Source organism: Ranitomeya imitator, chromosome 6 (assembly GCF_032444005.1).
Source record: "Ranitomeya imitator isolate aRanImi1 chromosome 6, aRanImi1.pri, whole genome shotgun sequence".
Taxonomy (NCBI): domain Eukaryota; kingdom Metazoa; phylum Chordata; class Amphibia; order Anura; family Dendrobatidae; genus Ranitomeya; species Ranitomeya imitator.
This window is the reverse complement of record NC_091287.1, coordinates 338,686,386-338,707,677: the sequence shown is the minus strand read 5'-3', so window position 1 is coordinate 338,707,677 and position 21,292 is coordinate 338,686,386. Positions and strand designations below refer to the sequence as shown.

At 42.8% G+C, this 21,292-nt stretch overlaps 1 protein-coding gene across 3 annotated transcripts in view; it reads left to right on the top strand.

The window, feature by feature from the left end:
* KIAA0319 (KIAA0319 ortholog) overlaps window positions 1–21,292 on the top strand; it is a 101,699-nt gene that overhangs the window by 58,298 nt on the left and 22,109 nt on the right. For all 3 annotated transcript variants that reach the window (XR_011314074.1, XM_069730881.1, XM_069730882.1), the window contains 5 exons: window positions 8,353–8,504; window positions 11,162–11,300; window positions 14,624–14,783; window positions 16,585–16,727; window positions 17,158–17,280. Coding sequence is in view for 2 of the 3 variants with exons in the window: in XM_069730881.1 (XP_069586982.1) it covers window positions 8,353–8,504; window positions 11,162–11,300; window positions 14,624–14,783; window positions 16,585–16,727; window positions 17,158–17,280 (717 nt within the window). In the remaining variant the exon portion in view is untranslated. The remainder of the gene's footprint in view (window positions 1–8,352; window positions 8,505–11,161; window positions 11,301–14,623; window positions 14,784–16,584; window positions 16,728–17,157; window positions 17,281–21,292) is intronic.

The window sequence follows — 21,292 nt, the reverse complement described above, 5'->3', positions numbered from 1 at the left end:
TATATCCGTCGTTTTGATCGCGTGTTATTCCACTTTTTGTTCGCCTGTATGATAATAAAGCATTGTTTTTTGCCTTGTTTTTTTTTTTTTTTTTGCGGTGTTCACTGAAGGGGTTAACTAGTGGGATAGTTTTATAGAGCGGGTCGTTACGGACGCGGCGATACCAAATATGTGTACATTTATTGTTTTGTTTTTTTTTTTACATAAATAAATGGATTTATTGGGAAATGTTTTTTTTTTTTTATTTGGGGATTTTTTTTTATTTTTTTTTTACACATTCTATTTTTTTTTTTTTTTACTTTCTAACATTGTCCCAGGGTGGGACATCTCTGTATTAGATCAGATCGTTGATCTGACACTGTGCATAGCACACTGTCAGATCAACGATCTGACAGGCAGCTTAGCTGGCTTCCAGCGCCTGCTCTCAGCAGGCGCCGGCTAGCCAGGTCACTTCATGACCCGGAAGGAGTCCGGCGGCCATCTTGGATCCGGGGACTCCTTCAGGGTCACCGGAGCAACGCGATCTCATTGCGTTGCTCCGGTGGGAGAGCGCAGGGAGCCCCCGTCCCTGCGCGATCCCCCTCTATGCCGCTGTCACTACTGACAGCGGCATCAGAGGGGTTAAATGCCCGCGATCGGCGATAGCGCCGATCGTGGGCATTGCTGCGGGGTGTCAGCTGTCATATACAGCTGACACCCGCACCCGATCACCGCGGCGCTCAGCGCGAGACCGCGGTGATCGGTGCGCCGTACTAGTACTGCTGCTGGCACTAATGCAGTGCCGGCAGCGCAGTACTAGTACGGCGCGTGTCGCGAAGGGGTTAATACTTTGTTGCGCCACCTTTTGCTGCGATTACAGCTGCAAGTCGCTTGGGGTATGTCTCTATCAGTTTTGTACATAGAGAGACTGAAATTCTCGCCCATTCTTCCTTGGCAAACAGCTCGAGCTCCGTGAGGTTTGATGGAGATCGTTTGTGAACAGCAGTTTTCAGCTCTTTCCACAGATTCTCGATTGGATTGAGGTCTGGACTTAGACTTGGACATTCTAACACCTGGATACGTTTATTTGTGAACCATTCCATTGCAGATTTTGCTTTATGTTTGGAATGATTGTCTTGTTGGAAGACAAATCTCCGTACCAGTCTCAGGTCTTTTTCAGACTCCAACAGGTTTTCTTCAAGAATGGTCATGTATTTGGCTCCATCAATCTTCCCATCAATTTTAACCATCTTCCCTGTCCCTGCTGAAGAAAAGCAGGCCCAAACCATGATGCTGCCACCACCATGTTTGACAGTGGGGATGATGTGTTCAGGGTGATGAGCTGTGTTGCCTTTACGCCAAACATATCATTTGGCATTGTTGCCAAAAAGTTCGATTTTGGTTTCATCTGACCAGAGCATCTTCTTCCACATGTTTTGTGTGTCTCCCAGGTGGCTTGTTGCAAACTTTAAACAACACTTTTTATGGATATCTTTGAGAAATGGCTTTCTTCTTGCCACTCTTCCATAAAGGCCAGCTTTGTGCTGTGTACGACTGATTGTTGTCCTATGGACAGACTGTCCCACCTTAGCTGTAGATCTCTGCAGTTCATCCAGAGTGATCATGGGCCTCTTGGCTGCATCTCTGATCAGTCTTCTCCTTGTTTGAGATCAACGTTTATAGGGATGGCCAGGTCTTGATAGATTTGCAGTGGCATGATACTCCTTCCATTTCAATATAGTCGCTTGCACAGTGCTCCTTGGGATGTTTAAAGTTTTGGAAATCATTTTCTATCAAAATCCGGCTTTAAACTTCTCCACAACGGTATCACGGACCTGCCTGTTGTGTTCCTTGGTCTTCATGATGCTCTCTGTGCTTCAAACAGAACCCTGAGACTATCACAGAGCAGGTGAATTTATACGGAGACTTGATTGCACACAGGTGGATTATATTTATCATCATTAGGCATTTAGGACAACATTGGATCATTCAGAGATCCACAATGAACTTCTGGAGTGAGTTTGCTGCACTGAAAGTAAAGGGGCCGAATAATATTGCACGCCCCACTTTTCAGTTTTTGAATTTCCACAAAAATTTAAAATAACCAATAAATTTCGTTCAACTTCACAATTGTGTTCCACTTGTTGATTCTTCACCAAAAATTTACATTTGGTATCTTTATGTTTGAAGCATGATATGTGGGAAAAGGTTGAAAAGTTCCAGGGAGCAGAATACTTTCGCAAGGCACTGTATAGGAATGGTCAGAAAAAAACTACATGCTACTATTGATCATATACAGTATATTTGGATTTCATTAGTATATGGTGTATAGTAGACATGCTTATTGATTTCCAGCCCATCTGTCAAGACATTTTGGCTTTATTTTTCATGTCGAATTTAACATGCACTTATGAATCTAATTAATTATTTATATACTGAGCCGAGCATATAGCTTTTTATCTAATTAGCCCAGAAATAATTCATGCTCTTTCGTTAAAGTTGTACAGTAAAAGCTGTAGAGTCATACAACATTTAGGTGCTGGTAAATTATATATCATTCTTCAGTGCACACATACAGTATATATGATAAATCTATGGCAAAGTGCATCTATGTCAGGATTGTCCGTTAAACACTAAAATGGGTGTATTTGGGCCCTGACAGTTTTAAAACATAACAGAATTGCATAAGTGTATATATATATATATATATATATATATATATTCTGTCATCTGCATGTAATCTGCTACTAATAAAAGTGGAGGTGGAAATCCATGACTCCAATGTGTACAGACTCAATATAACTTTATAACTTTTAAAATATTGTAAAAAGAAAAACACCAGCGCTCACAGACTGAATGATATCCTTAGCAGCTGGGATCAAGACAGCCAGGTGCTGAGGCTGTCATGGGGTGTAAACAATAGTACTCAAAAAGAACTGATGGCGTGTGTGCAAAGTAAAAAGAGAGATAAAAAGCCCCACTGGCGCTCCTAGTGTGTGCCCAGAATGAATCTGCCCTGTCAATGCTGTGCAGCGTGGAGAGTAAGTATACAATATATACAAACATACACGGCACTGTGTGGTGTCTTGCACCAATAGCTCTGGTCTGACTCACCAGACTTTTGTGGCGTGGTTGGTGCGAGGAGCTTTATATGCGTAGGTCGCCTGTCAGGTATACTTGGCGGTGATCCTGATGAGCAGGTGATGGGCAAAGAAGTGGGCTGGCAGCAACCACAGCCTGGCCAGGTTGCGGTGAGTCGGCGTGGAGTCCGGGAACGCCCAGGCCGGTGGCGTCCCTAGATACAAGCGGGAAAGATGGCCGATGAAAGCGCCTAGCGTGTGACGTCACAGAGGCTACGGGGCAGCGCTGGGACCAAGAAGGTTACAGACGCGTTTCGAAGGAGCTCAGTCCTTCTTCATCAGGGTAACATAGTAACATAGTTAGTAAGGCCGAAAAAAGACATTTGTCCATCCAGTTCAGCCTATATTCCATCATAATAAATACCCAGATCTACGTCCTTCTACAGAACCTAATAATTGTATGATACAATATTGTTCTGCTCCAGGAAGACATCCAGGCCTCTCTTGAACCCCTCGACTGAGTTCGCCATCACCACCTCCTCAGGCAAGCAATTCCAGATTCTCACTGCCCTAACAGTAAAGAATCCTCTTCTATGTTGGTGGAAAAACCTTCTCTCCTCCAGACGCAAAGAATGCCCCCTTGTGCCCGTCACCTTCCTTGGTATAAACAGATCCTCAGCGAGATATTTGTATTGTCCCCTTATATACTTATACATGGTTATTAGATCGCCCCTCAGTCGTCTTTTTTCTAGACTAAATAATCCTAATTTCGCTAATCTATCTGGGTATTGTAGTTCTCCCATCCCCTTTATTAATTTTGTTGCCCTCCTTTGTACTCTCTCTAGTTCCATTATATCCTTCCTGAGCACCGGTGCCCAAAACTGGACACAGTACTCCATGTGCGGTCTAACTAGGGATTTGTACAGAGGCAGTATAATGCTCTCATCATGTGTATCCAGACCTCTTTTAATGCACCCCATGATCCTGTTTGCCTTGGCAGCTGCTGCCTGGCACTGGCTGCTCCAGGTAAGTTTATCATTAACTAGGATCCCCAAGTCCTTCTCCCTGTCAGATTTACCCAGTGGTTTCCCGTTCAGTGTGTAATGGTGATATTGATTCCCTCTTCCCATGTGTATAACCTTACATTTATCATTGTTAAACCTCATCTGCCACCTTTCAGCCCAAGTTTCCAACTTATCCAGATCCATCTGTAGCAGAATACTATCTTCTCTTGTATTAACTGCTTTACATAGTTTTGTATCATCTGCAAATATCGATATTTTACTGTGTAAACCTTCTACCAGATCATTAATGAATATGTTGAAGAGAACAGGTCCCAATACTGACCCCTGCGGTACCCCACTGGTCACAGCGACCCAGTTAGAGACTATACCATTTATAACCACCCTCTGCTTTCTATCACTAAGCCAGTTACTAACCCATTTACACACATTTTCCCCCAGACCAAGCATTCTCATTTTGTGTACCAACCTCTTGTGCGGCACGGTATCAAACGCTTTGGAAAAATCGAGATATACCACGTCCAATGACTCACCGTGGTCCAGTCTATAGCTTACCTCTTCATAAAAACTGATTAGATTGGTTTGACAGGAGCGATTTCTCATAAACCCATGCTGATATGGAGTTAAACAGTTATTCTCATTGAGATAATCCAGAATAACATCCCTCAGAAACCCTTCAAATATTTTACCAACAATAGAGGTTAGACTTACTGGCCTATAATTTCCAGGTTCACTTTTAGAGCCCTTTTTGAATATTGGCACCACATTTGCTATGCGCCAATCCTGCGGAACAGACCCTGTCGCTATAGAGTCCCTAAAAATAAGAAATAATGGTTTATCTATTACATTACTTAGTTCTCTTAGTACTCGTGGGTGTATGCCATCCGGACCCGGAGATTTATCTATTTTAATCTTATTTAGCCGGTTTTGCACCTCTTCTTGGGTTAGATTGGTGACCCTTAATATAGGGTTTTCATTGTTTCTTGGGATTTCACCTAGCATTTCATTTTCCACCGTGAATACCGTGGAGAAGAAGGTGTTTAATATGTTAGCTTTTTCCTCGTCATCTACAACCATTCTTTCCTCACTATTTTTTAAGGGGCCTACATTTTCAGTTTTTATTCTTTTACTATTGATATAGTTGAAGAACAGTTTGGGATTAGTTTTACTCTCCTTAGCAATGTGCTTCTCTGTTTCCTTTTTGGCAGCTTTAATTAGTTTTTTAGATAAAGTATTTTTCTCCCTATAGTTTTTTAGAGCTTCAATGGTGCCATCCTGCTTTAGTAGTGCAAATGCTTTCTTTTTACTGTTAATTGCCTGTCTTACTTCTTTGTTTAGCCACATTGGGTTTTTCCTATTTCTAGTCCTTTTATTCCCACAAGGTATAAACCGCTTACACTGCCTATTTAGGATGTTCTTAAACATTTCCCATTTATTATCTGTATTCTCATTTCTGAGGATATTGTCCCAGTCTACCAGATTAAGGGCATCTCTAAGCTGTTCAAACTTTGCCTTCCTAAAGTTCAATGTTTTTGTGACTCCCTGACAAGTCCCCCTAGTGAAAGACAGGTGAAACTGCACAATATTGTGGTCGCTATTTCCTAAATGCCCAACCACCTGCAGATTTGTTATTCTGTCAGGTCTATTAGATAGTATTAGGTCTAAAAGTGCTGCTCCTCTGGTTGGATTCTGCACCAATTGTGAAAGATAATTTTTCTTGGTTATTAGCAGAAACCTGTTGCCTTTATGGGTTTCACAGGTTTCTGTTTCCCAGTTAATATCCGGGTAGTTAAAGTCCCCCATAACCAGGACCTCATTATGGGTTGCAGCTTCATCTATCTGCTTTAGAAGTAGACTTTCCATGCTTTCTGTTATATTTGGGGGTTTGTAACAGACCCCAATGAGAATTTTGTTACCATTTTTCCCTCCATGAATTTCAACCCATATGGACTCGACATCCTCATTCCCTTCGCTAATATCCTCCCTTAAAGTGGACTTTAGACAAGACTTTACATAGAGACAAACCCCTCCTCCTCTCCGATTTTTACGATCCTTTCTAAACAGACTGTAACCCTGTAAGTTAACTGCCCAGTCATAGCTTTCATCTAACCATGTCTCGGTTATTCCCACTATGTCAAAGTTACCTGTAGATATTTCTGCTTCTAGTTCTTCCATCTTGTTTGTCAGGCTTCTGGCGTTTGCGAGCATGCAGTTTAGAGGATTTTGTTTTGTTCCAATCTCCTCACTGTGGATTGTTTTAGAAATGTTCTTACCTCCCTTCTGAGTATGTTTTCCTGGGTCGTCTTTGTTCGAGTCTAATGTTTTTCTTCCCGTCCCCTCTTCTTCTAGTTTAACGCCCTCCTGATGAGTGTAGCGAGTCTTCTGGCGAATGTGTGTTTCCCAGGTTTGTTGAGGTGTAGTCCGTCTCTGGCGAGGAGTCCATCATACCAGTAATTCACACCGTGGTCCAGGAATCCAAATCCTTGTTGTCTGCACCATCGTCTTAGCCAGTTGTTTGCATCAAGGATCCTGTTCCATCTCCTGGTGCCATGCCCGTCTACTGGAAGGATAGAAGAAAAAACTACCTGTGCATCCAGTTCCTTTACTTTCTTCCCCAACTCTTCAAAGTCCTTGCAGATTGTCGGTAGGTCCTTCCTTGCCGTGTCATTGGTGCCAACATGTATCAGAAGAAATGGGTGGACGTCCTTGGAGCTGAAGAGCTTTGGTATCCTATCGGTCACATCCTTGATCATCGCACCTGGAAGGCAGCATACTTCTCTTGCAGTTATGTCCGGTCTGCAGATGGCTGCTTCGGTGCCTCTCAGTAGTGAGTCTCCCACCACCACCACTCTTCGTTGCTTCTTGGCTGTACTTTTTGCTGTCACTTGTTGCTGTGTGCCCTTTTCTTTTTTGCTTGCTGGTATTGCTTCATTCTTAGGTGTGCCATCTTCATCCTCTACAAAGATTTGATATCGGTTCTTCAGTTGTGTGGTTGGTGATTTCTCCATGGTCTTCTTGCTTCTTTTGGTCACATGCTTCCACTCATCTGCTTTTGGAGGTTCTCTGACACTTATTGCACCTTCTGTGACCAGTAGAGATGCTTCTGTTCTGTCTAGAAAGTCTTCATTCTCTTTGATGAGTTTCAAAGTTGCTATTCTTTCTTCCAGACCCCGCACCTTTTCTTCTAAAAGGGCCACTAGTCTACACTTCTGACAGGTGAAATTGGATTCTTCTTCTGGTCGATCTGTGAACATGTAGCACATGCTGCAGCTCACCATGTAGGTTGTCACATCTGCCATGTTGCTCCTAGATCCTGCTGACTTGCTGTGTGTTTTCCTTCTTGTGTAATCTACTCAGCCAAGCTCTCTTGCAATAATGTCCTACAGGCAAAAATTCGCGCGCCTTACGGCGCGCGGTTTGGTGATGCTTTCGAAGCAGCTGGTCCCGGCTGTACCCAACGATCTTCTAGCTTAGGGAGACTTCGCTTCTCCCAGAAGGCACCTGGAATATGCAAATTAGCCTCCTGAAGCTTGAATCCCTGGTTTGGTGATGCTTTCGAAGCAGCTGGTCCCGGCTGTACCCAACGATCTTCTAGCTTAGGGAGACTTCGCTTCTCCCAGAAGGCACCTGGAATATGCAAATTAGCCTCCTGAAGCTTGAATCCCTGGTTTGGTGATGCTTTCGAAGCAGCTGGTCCCGGCTGTACCCAACGATCTTCTAGCTTAGGGAGACTTCGCTTCTCCCAGAAGGCACCTGGAATATGCAAATTAGCTTCCTGAAGCTTGAATCCCTGGTTTGGTGATGCTTTCGAAGCAGCTGGTCCCGGCTGTACCCAACGATCTTCTAGCTTAGGGAGACTTCGCTTCTCCCAGAAGGCACCTGGAATATGCAAATTAGCCTCCTGAAGCTTGAATCCCTGGTTAGATTAGGTAGGGATATCTAATCCCTGGTTAGATAGGGTAGAAGAAGATGAAGAAGGACTGTGTACTTTGCTGGCATCATATTCACTCTTGTCTTACTTGTTTTATTATATTCTAAAAAAGAGCTGAAGCTGCACATGAAACAGAGCAACAACACCTATGTTAGGGCTTTCTACCAGATATTTGCACCAGTTGTCATACAATTACATTATAGCATACAGTACTATTAATATGTGCCACACTGTGTGCTGACCTAGGCACTCCGAGCGATCTATCTGTATAAAATGATCATTATATGAGTGTGTCTTTTGCTATATTTCTACATTTATAACAGAAATATTCTTATTTTAGGAAAGAACAACCCCCCAAAGGCTAATGCTGGTTGGACACATGTTCTTGTGCTTCCTAATAGTTCTATTTCACTGGATGGATCAAAATCTGTTGATGACCAAGGTATAACATCTTACAAGTGGACGAGAGATGGCCAGAGCCCAGCAGCCGGGGTAGACACCAAAACTTTTGTTCTGCATCTTTTTGCATCTTAGAATTCACATTAAGTGATAAAAGTATTCCAGGAATGATAAAAGCAGTGATATAATAATTATACAGGGTGGTAAATATAGTTCTATATGAAAATATCCTTACCCCTTGCTGACAAAAATAACCCCTTAACGTAGAGTCCACTGTTGGTCACTGACAGTGGCACTAAGTGGCAGATCTGCTGATCTCTGCCATATTGGTTTTCCTACAAAGTCATGTTTGGGGCAGCAACTATTAGATATTGCTTAAGGATATACTATGAGGAGAAGTCTGAGGGACTCATAATTTTCACCTTACAACACCTCTCTTGGGGGTATTTATGCCCTTTGCAGGTTATTCTTAGGACCAGAGGTGGGCATACCAAATGCAGATGGTTCTGCTGCTAAGGTGCTCATGGGTAAGGGGGCCCATACAAGCTATCTACATGGGCATGTAGGTCATAGAAAGTTGAAATCAATGATACCTTGATTTCAGCTATCTGAGGTCTTATTCCAGAGAAATCCACATTTTTCTTAACATGTAAATAAGCTGTTAAGATCTATGGGCTGGACACAGAATTACCCAAGAATCTGCATCCAGAGCATATTTTAAATGAAAGGGGGCAATTACCAGTGTGAGACATGTAATGACTGACAGTCTGCTCTCCTGATCTACATGACTCACTGTTTTTTGCTCCCCTTCTTCCCAGAGCCATAACTTTTTTATTTTCCTGTCAATATGGCCTTGAGAGGGCTTGTTTTTTTTTTGCGTTGTGCCCTTGATTGACTCTATTGGTTTTGCCATATAGTGTACTGGAAAACGAGAAAAAAATTCAAAGTGCGGTTACATTACAAAAAAAGTGCAATTCTTCAATTGTTTTTTGTTTTACCATGTTCAATAAATGCTAAAATTGACCTGCCAATAAGATTTTCCAGGTCATTATGAGTTCGTAGACACCAAACATGTCTAGGTTCTTTTTTATTTAAATGGTGAAAAAAAATCCCAAATTTAAAAAAAAAAGAAAAAGAAAAAAAAGGATCTACTTTCCGAGACCCGTAGCATCTCCATTTTTTGTGATCACAGGTTGGGTGAGGGCTTGTTTTTTGCATGCCGAGCTGACGTTTTTAGGGATACTATTTTGGTGTAGATACAATCTTTTGATCACCCGTTGTTGCATTTTAATGCAATGTTGCTGTGACAAAGAAAACGTAATTCTGGCGTTTTGATTTTTTTTTATCTTTACGCCGTTTACCATTCAAATTAATTCTTTTTATATATTGATAGATCGGGCGATTCTGAACTCGGTGATACCAAATATGCATTTTTTTGTTTATTTTATTTTGAATGGGGCCCATAGGGGTGATTTGAACTTTTACATTTTTTTAAATTTTTTAAATATTTTTAAAGCCATTTTTTTTTTTGGAAAAGAAAAAGCAACGAAGATCAGCTCACCTCCTCTCAGGCCCAGCGCACGGATCATGCAGTGCAGCAAGTAGCCTGAAGAAAAAGCAGAAGTCCAGCGCGGGTGATGTCCATAAAAAATACCTTTTATTCCATATTCGTTAAAAGCACATAAATCCAAAGTCCATCTTCATATCCATAGACACAAAAACGGGTGATTCATACCAGTGACAGTCACAGGCTTAAAGTGCATTAAAATCATTAATCATGATAATTATGTGCTTTTAACGAATATGGAATAAAAGGTATTTTTTATGGACATCACCCGCGCTGGACTTCTGCTTTTTCTTCATTTTTTTTTTACTTTACATTTGGTTCAATAGTCTCCATGAGAGACTAGAAGCTGTGATCTTCCGATCACTTGTGCTACATAGAACAGGGCTTCAGCCCTGCTCTACATAGCAGAAATGATCACTTGCTATGAGTGATCCGGCAATGACAATCACAGGGTTCTCCTGCAGACCCTGGGTTTTCATTCGAACTCATCGGCGACCCGCGGTTATTTGACATGGGCGCTGATGGTCGGGATTAGTGACATGCTTCCGGCACAAGCATGTTAAATGTCGCTGTCAGAGATTGACAGCGGCATTTAATATTTTAACACCCGTGGCTGTTAGGGACACATGTCAGCTGATGAAATCAGCTGACATGTGCCGGAAAAGTTGCAGGCTCCGCGCCAGAGCAAACCTATACATATAAGGTTGAGTATGGGGTTAAGCTCTGGAGGCAGCTTCTCAGGGAGATCTATGTCTGACCCATAGATATTAACAGCTCATTTACATATTAAGAACAACGTGGATTTCTCTGGAAAAAGTCATTGGATAGCAGATAAATGAGTATAATTGTGTTGATCTTCCTGTGACCTGTGTGTCTATATAGACGGCTTAGGAAGGTTGATCCTACTGATAGGTTCCCTTTAATTCTACATTGATCTAAAACTCAGGTTATAATCTAAACCTCTGTGGGTAACTTGTGTACACCACTTTTTTTTTTTTTGGGGGGGGGGGGGGAGACATTTACTATAGGATATACATTTTTTTCAGTCAAGGTTACGAACCATACAGTTCGATATAATAAATGGTATATAATTTGTTGGATCTGATGTTAATAGTCTTTTTCTGTTCCCCTCTTCAGTTCGCTCCTATACATGTTAATCACATACATATTTTCATTTTGCCAGGATGTGCTGGACTCATCGGAGAATGAACCAGTTCTTCATCTCACCAATCTAGTAGAAGGAATATATATCTTTCATTTGAAGGTCACAGATGCCAAAGGAGATTCAGATATTGACACAGCAACAGTGGAAGTGCGTCCTGGTATGAAAGTTTAAAACACAAGTAGATGTCAGATGTAGAATATGGAGCACATGCAGATTATTATTATTATTATTATTTATTATTATAGCGCCATTTATTCCATGGCGCTTTACATGTGAGGAGGGGAATACATAAAAACAAGTACAATAATCTTAAATAATACAGGTCCTAACTGGTACAGGAGGAGAGAGGACCCTGCCCGCGAGGGCTCGCAATCTACAATGCAGATAATCATTGTGATGAACAAAAATGTCAGGAACAAAAAGACAAGTTAGGCTACTTTCACACTAGCGTTAACTGCAATCCGTCACAATGCGTCGTTTTGCAGAAAAAACGCATCCTGCAAAAGTGTTTGCAGGATGCGTTTTTTCTCCATTGACTAACATTACGCGACGCATTGCGACGGATTGCCACACGTCGCAACCGTCGCGCGACGGTTGCGCCGTTTTTCGGCCAACCGTCGGCCGCAAAAAACGTTCCATGTAACATTTTTTGCAGCCGACGGACCGTCTTTTCCGACCGCGCATGCGCGGCCGGAACTCCTCCCCCACCTCCCCGCACCTCACAATGGGGCAGCGGATGCGCTGAAAAGCAGCATCCGCTGCACCCGTTGTGCGGCGGAGGCAACGCTAGCGTCGGTAACCTCGGCCCGACGCACTGCGACGGGCCGGGCCCGACGCTAGTGTGAAAGAAGCCTTAAATGTGATATGTTATCAGAGACATTAGCTTTTCTTCTCCATTTATGAGCCGCATCTTTCTCTTTCTCCTTCTTCCTAAACTCACCATCCACTCTAAAACACAGTTTAAATTCTGTTTGGTTAAAACAAGACAGACTGCCAGCAGAGTAGCATGTCAGTTTATAGCTCTTGCTGAACTTTTTTGAAAGGGGCAGAGGAAGAAGAGCACTCAACAAAGTGAAGTGCAAAGCAGACACATCCAGTTCGAGCTGCTGCTTCTAGAAAATGTATTTAAAGGAAACCTGTCACATGAAAAAAATGCTAGTAACCTGCAGATATGGGGTTAACTTGGAGCTTCGTTGCTTCGAGGAAGTAAACTTTATTATCCCCATATAGTTCGGAATTTAGTCTCAGGGGTGGCATTGGCATGGGTTCAGTTACCGCTTTGTGTATAGAAAGCGACGGCTGTACCCGCGCCCCCGGCACTGACTGACAGCAGGTCCTAATGCTGAGCATGCTGACAGTCAAACCTGGGGGTGTGGTTACAGCTGCCACTCTCTATACACTCAGCCTTGACTAAAGCCTGAACGCTGCCAAGAGAAAGAAACTTAAAGGGGTTCTCCACTACTAGGATAAACATGTCTTGATCTAAATATTTGGCCCCGATAAAATTAAAAAATCTTATTGTCACCTTCCTTGCCGGCTCTGTTCCAGCGGTGTCAGGTCGGCACTCGCCGTCCCTGGGCTCTCATGTGTTTTTTTTTTTTTTTTTTACATATGACAGGTTTCCTTTAATTTCAGAGCTGCATTCACGGCCACACTGCTCAGTACTGCTCTATAATTTCTTCCATGCTGCTGCTTCTCTCTGTGTACTCTAGAGAAAGAAGCGCAGGAATCCTTCTCTTTATGTTTACTGTGTATACAACACATGCTGGCAGCTAGTCTTCACCAACTAGCCATGAGAGAACTGAAAAAAATTAGAGGAAAATATGAAGGTCAGATAGGGTTATTCCTTATGTACACACGTAAGCTCATTTCAAAACGTTACCTGGAACAACAATTACACTATGTCGTCAATTTAATGATAAATCTTGTCAGGCTGGAATAATATAAAGAAAAAATCATATTATAACATCCAAGGCAATGCACAGTCACTTTCTCAAATCGTCCCGTTGACCTTAGTGGTGTGTTCAAAGAGCTGTCCAGTGTTACAATGACACATAATAGTCCAGTCCGAGGAGGTTTTTTTGCCAATGGCTGTAGAGCAGAGCAATAATAAAGTCCATGAACTGAGCCTCCATGTGCCTCTGATTTTACATGGTGACCCACAGAGGTTTTTCTGATGGGATCACATGGAATTCATGAGGAAAATAGTAAAAGAAAAGAAAGTATTGAGTAACTTCATACAATTATTATTTTGTCCTGAGGAAATAGAACAGAGATGCTTTTAGAGCTGTTGGTGTCTGAGCTGAAATCTCCCATCATTTCATGTTGGCTCACTCCTTCCAACAATTATGTCATGGTGATTTGTATTCTGAGAAATGTCATATTTTCACCATGAACTGTTCAGTTATGTGCTATAGCAGTGTGGGGGTATACAGCACAATCTGTAACTCAAGAGCAATACAGGATAAATAGTCTGATGCTGCCCATACAAATTAAGTACCGTACCTGTCGACTTTTGCACTTGACTTCCACATAAATTTCCGGCATGGCTTAACTGTTGACTTCCACATATATTTCTGGCATGGCTTAACTGTTGACTTCCACATATATTTCCAGCATGGCTTAACTGTTGACTTCCACATAAATTTCCGTCATGGCTTAACTGTTGACTCGCACATATATTTCCGGCATGGCTTAACTGTTGACTTCCACATAAATTTCCGTCATGGCTTAACTGTTGACTCGCACATATATTTCCGGCATGGCTTAACTGTTTACTTCCACATAAATTTCCGGCATGGATAAACTGTTGACTTCCACATATATTTCCAGCATGGCTTAACTGTTGACTTCCACATAAATTTCCGGCATGGATAAACTGTTGACTTCCACATATATTTCCAGCATGGCTTAACTGTTGACTTCCACATAAATTTCCGGCATGGATAAACTGTTGACTTCCACATAAATTTCCGGCATGGATAAACTGTTGACTTCCACATATATTTCCGGCATTGCTTAACTGTTGACTTGCACATAAATTTCCGGCATGGATTAACTGTTTACTTCCACATAAATTTCCAGCATGGCTTAACTGTTGACTTCCACATAAATTTCCAGCATGGCTTAACTGTTGACTTCCACATATATTTCCGGCATGGCTTAACTGTTGACTAGCACATAAATTTCCGGCATGGATAAACTGTTGACTTCCACATATATTTCTGGCACGGCTTAACTGTTGAAATCCAGTTCCAAATCCTCCTAAGCTTGGAAACTGGAGTATAATCAGGCTTTCCAACAATTTCTGTTCTTTATTGTCCTCTTTAAAAATAATATATGCATGTATGTAGAGTATGTATGAATGTGCGCATGCTCAGAAATGTGTCTGATTTTCCTATTATGTAGTAGATATTTGCATTGCTATAATTATTACTTTTTCTCTACAATCTTTGATGATTTTTCTTACCCTTTTTAAAGACCCACGGAAAGGAAATTTAGTTGAGCTGATCTTAGAAGTGGTAGTCAATCAGCTAAGCGAACAACAGAAAGACACCTTGGTGAGACAGCTGGCTGTCCTCCTCAATGTCCTGGATTCTGAGGTCAAGGTTCAGAAGATACAAGCACATTCAGACTTAAGGTATTTTACCATAATTAATCTTATTAAATATGATTCCCAGCCAGTAAGAGAACACACATGTATACTAAGATAATAGGCAGGTTACCACTGTGGTTTCTAATTTATACGTTTATCACTGTGATGTTTTAGGGATTATAATGTCAACATTTAGACTGCTAGTTATTACAAAACGGAGTTAAATGGGGCCGATTTATGAAGGTTGGTGTTGTGCACACCACTCTTAATGAAGGGCTTGCTGGAGTACGATGTGCCAAAATCATTAAGACACGCATGTGACTTTTCAAATCATTTCCGCCTGTTTTCTGGCATAAAAGCTTTGATGAATTAGCCCCAAGGTCCATAAATTGCATAATCAATTGCATTCAATAGACATTTATAATCAGTTCAATACATTTCTTATCTGTCCATGATTCATATTTTAAAGTGTATGTGTACAAGGGTAGATGCTGATATCGACCAAGGGATTTCAATGACATGCAGAAATAAAAACTTTAAAGAGTACCTGTCACTTGCCATTAATTCCCATTTCCTGTTTTTGTAGTGGTTTTTATTTTGTTTCTGTTCCTGAAATATGACCTTTTATGTTGTGAATTCTGCTTTTGGGTTCCCTCCAGTGGTTGTAGGTGGGAATGCAGTTGTCTCTGAGTCGCAGTCCTGGCCAGGTGTATCTGCTTATTGCAGTTCTGACTGGGATATTTAGGTGTGCAGGATTCTTTAGTCCTTGCCAGTTGTCAATGTTTCTTGTGAAGTGTTGGATCACTTTCTGGCTTCTCCTTCTTAGCTGCCAATTCAGCAATGATAAGTGTCTGTTTCTTTTTCTGTGGCACACATGCAGTGTGCTTATATTCTGTGCTATTCATTTGTTTTTCTCTTGTCCAGCTTAGACTGTGTCAGTGTTTTCTCAGTCTTGTTGGATTCTCTGGAGTTGCAGATATATGCTCCACATCTTTAGTTAGATGGTGGAGTTTTTGTATTTTCTGCTGTGGATATTTTTGGAAGGATTTTTAATACTGACCGCTTAGTATCCTGTCCTATCTTTTCCTGTTTAGCTAGTGTGGCCTCATTTGCTAAATCCTGTTTCCTGCCTGTGTGTGTCTTTTCCTCTACTACTCACAGTCAATATTTGTGGGGGGCTGCCTATCCTTTGGGGTTCTGCTCTGAGGCAAGGTAGAATTCCTATTTCCATCTATAGGGGTATTTAGTCCTCCGGCTGTGTCGAGGTGTCTAGGTTTTGTTAGGCACACCCCACGGCTACTTCTAGTTGCGCTGTTAAGATCAGGGTTTGCGGTCAGTATAGTTACCACCTACTCCAGTGAAAGTTTTCATGCTGCTCCAAGGCCACCTGATCATAACACTTTTCTTCCCTGTATATACATTTAGTCTGTTCAGCCAACTGTTCATGGTCCTCAATTTTTCACTAATTTTTCACTGTAGTAGTCTTCTTAATGGTCACACCCACTTGACAATTAGACTAGATTTAAATACATGGAAGAGAGGTTCATAACTCAGGAATGAAGAGAAGAGCAGAAACAAAAAAAAACAATGTTAGAATCAGACCAGTTTTAGCAACAATACTTGTTTACAGCAAGTGATGGGTCCCTTTAAACCCAAATTTTGAGGGTGCGATATATCGAAGGCTTTGTAGAATCACTAAATTTTAATTAACTTCTTGTTTCAACGTTCAGTGTTGTAGTATCAGTAAGGCGCATTTATGCTGCTTTTTATGACTGTTCCTTTGTGTAGCATTAATGTCATTTCTTATCTTTTGTATGATGAGCTCCATATTTGTCTCCATGCACAGCACTGTGATTCTCTTCTATGTCCAGAGTGGTCATCCCGTTAAAATAAGAAAGTCAGCTGACATTGCACATACACTACAGAAACAGCTTCTAAAGGAAAAAGCGGATTTTCTTCTGTACAAAGTTCTCAGAGTGGACAGTGCTGGTAAGTTTCACTTTATAAGCTGATCATTAGTGATGAGCGAGTGTGTTCGGTACTCGGGTTTTCCGAGCATGCTCACGTGTTCTCTGAGTATCTTGGGCGTGCTCATAGATTATCTTTGTGTCCCCGCAGCTGCATGATTTGCAGCTGCTAGACAGCCTGAATACATGTGAGGATTCCCTAACAAACAGGCAACCCCCAAATTTGTTCAGGCTATCTAGCAGCTGCAAACATAATCTGCGGTGACTCAAACATAATCTCCGAGCACGCCCAAAATACTCGGAGACCACCCGAGCATGCTCGGAAAACTCGAGTAATGAGCACACTCGCTCATCACTACTGATCATATATTACAGCATGCAATTATCTAAATCACTGTAAAAACTGTCATTGATATTATTTGCATATATGCTAAACTAGTTTTACTCTTTAGTGTGCCTTATAAAATGTTCGGGCCATGGACACTGTGACCCAATAACGAAATCCTGCATTTGCTATCCATTTTGGATGGAGAACTGGTTACGACGTTATGTCGGTGATGGAGAGAGCAATTGCGGTAAGTAGATTCATAATTTATTACCCCAACCTTTGACTGCACTTACACTGACATTGTTACCCCTATAAAGTACAGTGGGGAAAATAAGTATTTGATACACGGACGATTTTGCAAGTTTTCCAAACTACGAAGAATGGAGAGGTCTGTAATTTTGATCATATTTACAACCCCTGGCAAAAATTATGGAATCACCGGCCTTGGAGGATGTTCATTCAGTTGTTTAATTTTGTAGAAAAAAAGCAGATCACAGACATGGCACAAAACTAAAGTCATTTCAAATGGCATCCTTCTGGCTTTAAGAAACACTAAAAGAAATCAAGAACGAAAAATGTGGTAGTCAGTAATGGTTACTTTTTTTAACCAAGCATAGGGGAAAAATTATGGAATCACTCAATTCTGAGGAAAAAATTATGGAATCACCCTGTAAATTTTCATACCCAAAAATAACACCTGCATCAAATTAGATGTGCTCTTTAGTCTGCATCTAAAATGGAGTGATCACACCTTGGAGAGCTGTTGCACCAAGTGGACTGACATGAATCATGGTTCCAACAAGAGAGATGTCAATTAACCCCTTCCCGACCTTTGACGCATACGCTGCGTCATGAAAGTCGGTGCCATTCCGACTCATGACGCAGCATATGCGTCATGGAAAGATCGCGTCCCTGCAGATCGGGTGAAAGGGTTAACTCCCATTTCACCCGATCTGCAGGGACAGGGGGAGTGGTAGTTTAGCCCAGGGGGGGTGGCTTCACCCCCTCGTGGCTACGATCGCTCTGATTGGCTGTTGAAAGTGAAACTGCCAATCAGAGCGATTTGTAATATTTCACCTAAAAAAATGGTGAAATATTACAATCCAGCCATGGCCGATGCTGCAATATCATCGGCCATGGCTGGACACACTAATGTGCACCCACTCCACTCCTCCGATCGCCCCCCCAGCCCCCCGATCTGCGGTCTGCTCCCCTCGGTCCTGTGCTCCGCTCCCCCGTCCTCCTGCCCGCTCCCCCCGTGCTCCAATCACACCCCCCGTGCTCCAATCAAACCCCCCCGCACTCCGATCCCCCCCCCGCACAGCGATCCGCCCCCCCGCACAGCGATCCCCCCCCGCACAGCGATCCACCCGCCCGCACAGCGATCCCCCACTCCGTGCTCCAATCCACCCCCCGTGTTCCGGTCCACCCCCCCCCGTGCTCCGACGCCCCCCCCATGCCCTGATCTCCCCCCCCCTTATACTTACCTGGCCTCCCGGGGACCGTCCTGTTGTGAATTCTGTGGCTGAATTCACTTCTGTGGTCACAAGTGGTACTGCAGCTTCTGAGCTTCCTCCCTCAGGTGTTCTGGTGAGCTCGTTAACTGCTTCATTACTTAACTCCGCCTGATGCTGCTATCCTTGCTCCTTGTCAATGTTTCAGTGTTGGATCTGAGCTTCTCCTGATTGTTCCTGTGACCTGCTGCTCTGTATAGCTAAGTGCTTTTTGCTTTTTTGTTGCTTTTTTTCTGTCCAGCTTGTCTTTTGTTTTGCTGGAAGCTCTGAGACGCAAAGAGTGTACCGCCGTGCCGTTAGTTCGGCACGGTGGGTTTTTTTTACCCCCTTTGCGTGGTTTTGCTTTAGGGTTTTTTGTAGACTGCAAAGTTCGCTTTACTGTCCTCGCTCTGTCCTAGAATATCGGGCCCCACTTTGCTGAATCTATTTCATCCCTACGTTTTGTCTTTTCATCTTACTCACAGTCATTATATGTGGGGGGCTGCCTTTTCCTTTGGGGAATTTCTCTGGGGCAAGTCAGGCCTATTTTTCTATCTCCAAAAAACAAATCAGGAATAGGAATTCTTGGTTCTAACATAGATTTCTGATCAATAGTATCTTGAATTTTTTGTACATTTATAACGAGATTATCCATTGAAGAGCACAGACCCTGAATATCCATGTCCACACCTGTGTCCAGAATCACCCAAATGTCTAGGGGAAAAAAAAAAAGTGAACACAGAGCAGAAAAAAAAAAAAAAATGATGTCAGAACTTTTTCTTTCCCTCTATTGAGAATCATTAGTTTGGCTCCTTGTACTGTTATGTTTGCTAATGACAGGTGTTATGAAGGCAATCCAGAAACACAGTGTGCTTAGCGATCAGAGCGCACACAGTGATCTGACAAATACCCAAAAATACAAGAACGAGCTCTGAGACGTGGAAACTCTGTAGACTGCACACCTGATCCTATCCTAAACACAACTAAAAGCGGCTGTGGATTGCGCCTAACAACTACCTAGGCAACTCGGCACAGCCTAAGAAACTAGCTAGCCTGAAGATAGCAAAATAGGCCTGACTTGCCCCAGAGAAATTCCCCAAAGGAAAAGGCAGCCCCCCAAATATAATGACTGTGAGTAAGATGAAAAGACAAAACGTAGGGATGAAATAGATTCAGCAAAGTGGGGCCCGATATTCTAGGACAGAGCGAGGACAGTAAAGCGAACTTTGCAGTCTACAAAAAACCCTAAAGCAAAACCACGCAAAGGGGGTAAAAAAAAACCACCGTGCCGAACTAACGGCACGGCGGTACACCCTTTGCGTCTCAGAGCTTCCAGCAAAACAAAAGACAAGCTGGACAGAAAAAAAGCAACAAAAAAGCAAAAAGCACTTAGCTATACAGAGCAGCAGGTCACAGGAACAATCAGGAGAAGCTCAGATCCAACACTGAAACATTGACAAGGAGCAAGGATAGCAGCATCAGGCGGAGTTAAGTAATGAAGCAGTTAACGAGCTCACCAGAACACCTGAGGGAGGAAGCTCAGAAGCTGCAGTACCACTTGTGACCACAGGAGTGAATTCAGCCACAGAATTCACAACACCGTCCGTCTTCTTTCCTGGGCGCCGCCATCTTCCAAAATGGCGGGCGCATGTGCAGTGCGCCCGCCGAATCTGCCGGCCGGCAGATTCGTTCCAGAGTGAATTTTGATCACTGAGATAGGTTATATCTCAGTGATCAAAATAAAAAAAAAAAAGTAAATGACCCCCCCCCTTTGTCACCCCCATAGGTAGGGACAATAAAAAAAATATATATTTTTTTTTTCCACTAAGGTTGGGGTAAGAACTAGGGTTAGGGGTAGGGTTAGGGGTAGGGTTAGGGTTAGGGGTAGGGTTAGGGGTAGGGTTAGGGGTAGGGGTAGGGTTAGGGGTAGGGTTAGGGGTAGGGTTAGGGTTTCGGTATGTGCACACGTATTCTGTTCCTCTGCGGATTTTTCCGCTGCGGATTTGATAAATCCGCAGTGCTAAACCGCTGCGGATTTACCATGTTTTTTCTGCGCATTTCAATGCGGTTTTACAACAGCGATTTTCTATTTGAGCAGTTGTAAAACCGCTGCGGAATCCGCAGAAAGAAATGACATGCTGCGGAATGTAAACCGCTGCGTTTCCGTGCAGTTTTTCCGCAGCATGTGTACAGCGATTTTTGTTTCCCATAGGTTTGCATTGAACTGTAAACTCATGTGAAACTGCTGCGGATCCGCAGCGTTTTCCGCAGCGTGTGCACATACCTTTAGAATTAGGCTATGTGCACACGGTGCGGATTGGCCGCTGCGGATCCGCAGCAGTGTTCCATCAGGTTTACAGTACCATGTAAACATATGGAAAGCCAAATCCGCTGTGCCCATGGTGCGGAAAATACCGCGCGGGAACGCTGCGTTGTATTTTCCGCAGCATGTCAATTCTTTGTGCGGATTCCGCAGCGTTTTACACCTGTTCCTCAATAGGAATCCGCAGGTGAAATCCGGACAAAAAACACTGGAAATCCGCGGTAAATCCGCAGGTAAAACGCAGTGCCTTTTACCCGCGGATTTTTCAAAAATGGTGCTGAAAAATCTCATACGAATCCGCAACGTTGGCACGTAGCCTTAGGGCTAGGGTTGGGTTGGAATTAGGGTTGTGGTTAGGGTTAGGGGTGTGTTGGGGTTACGGGTGTGTTGGGGTTAGGGTTGTGATTAGGGTTACGGCTACAGTTGGGATAAGGGTTAGGGGT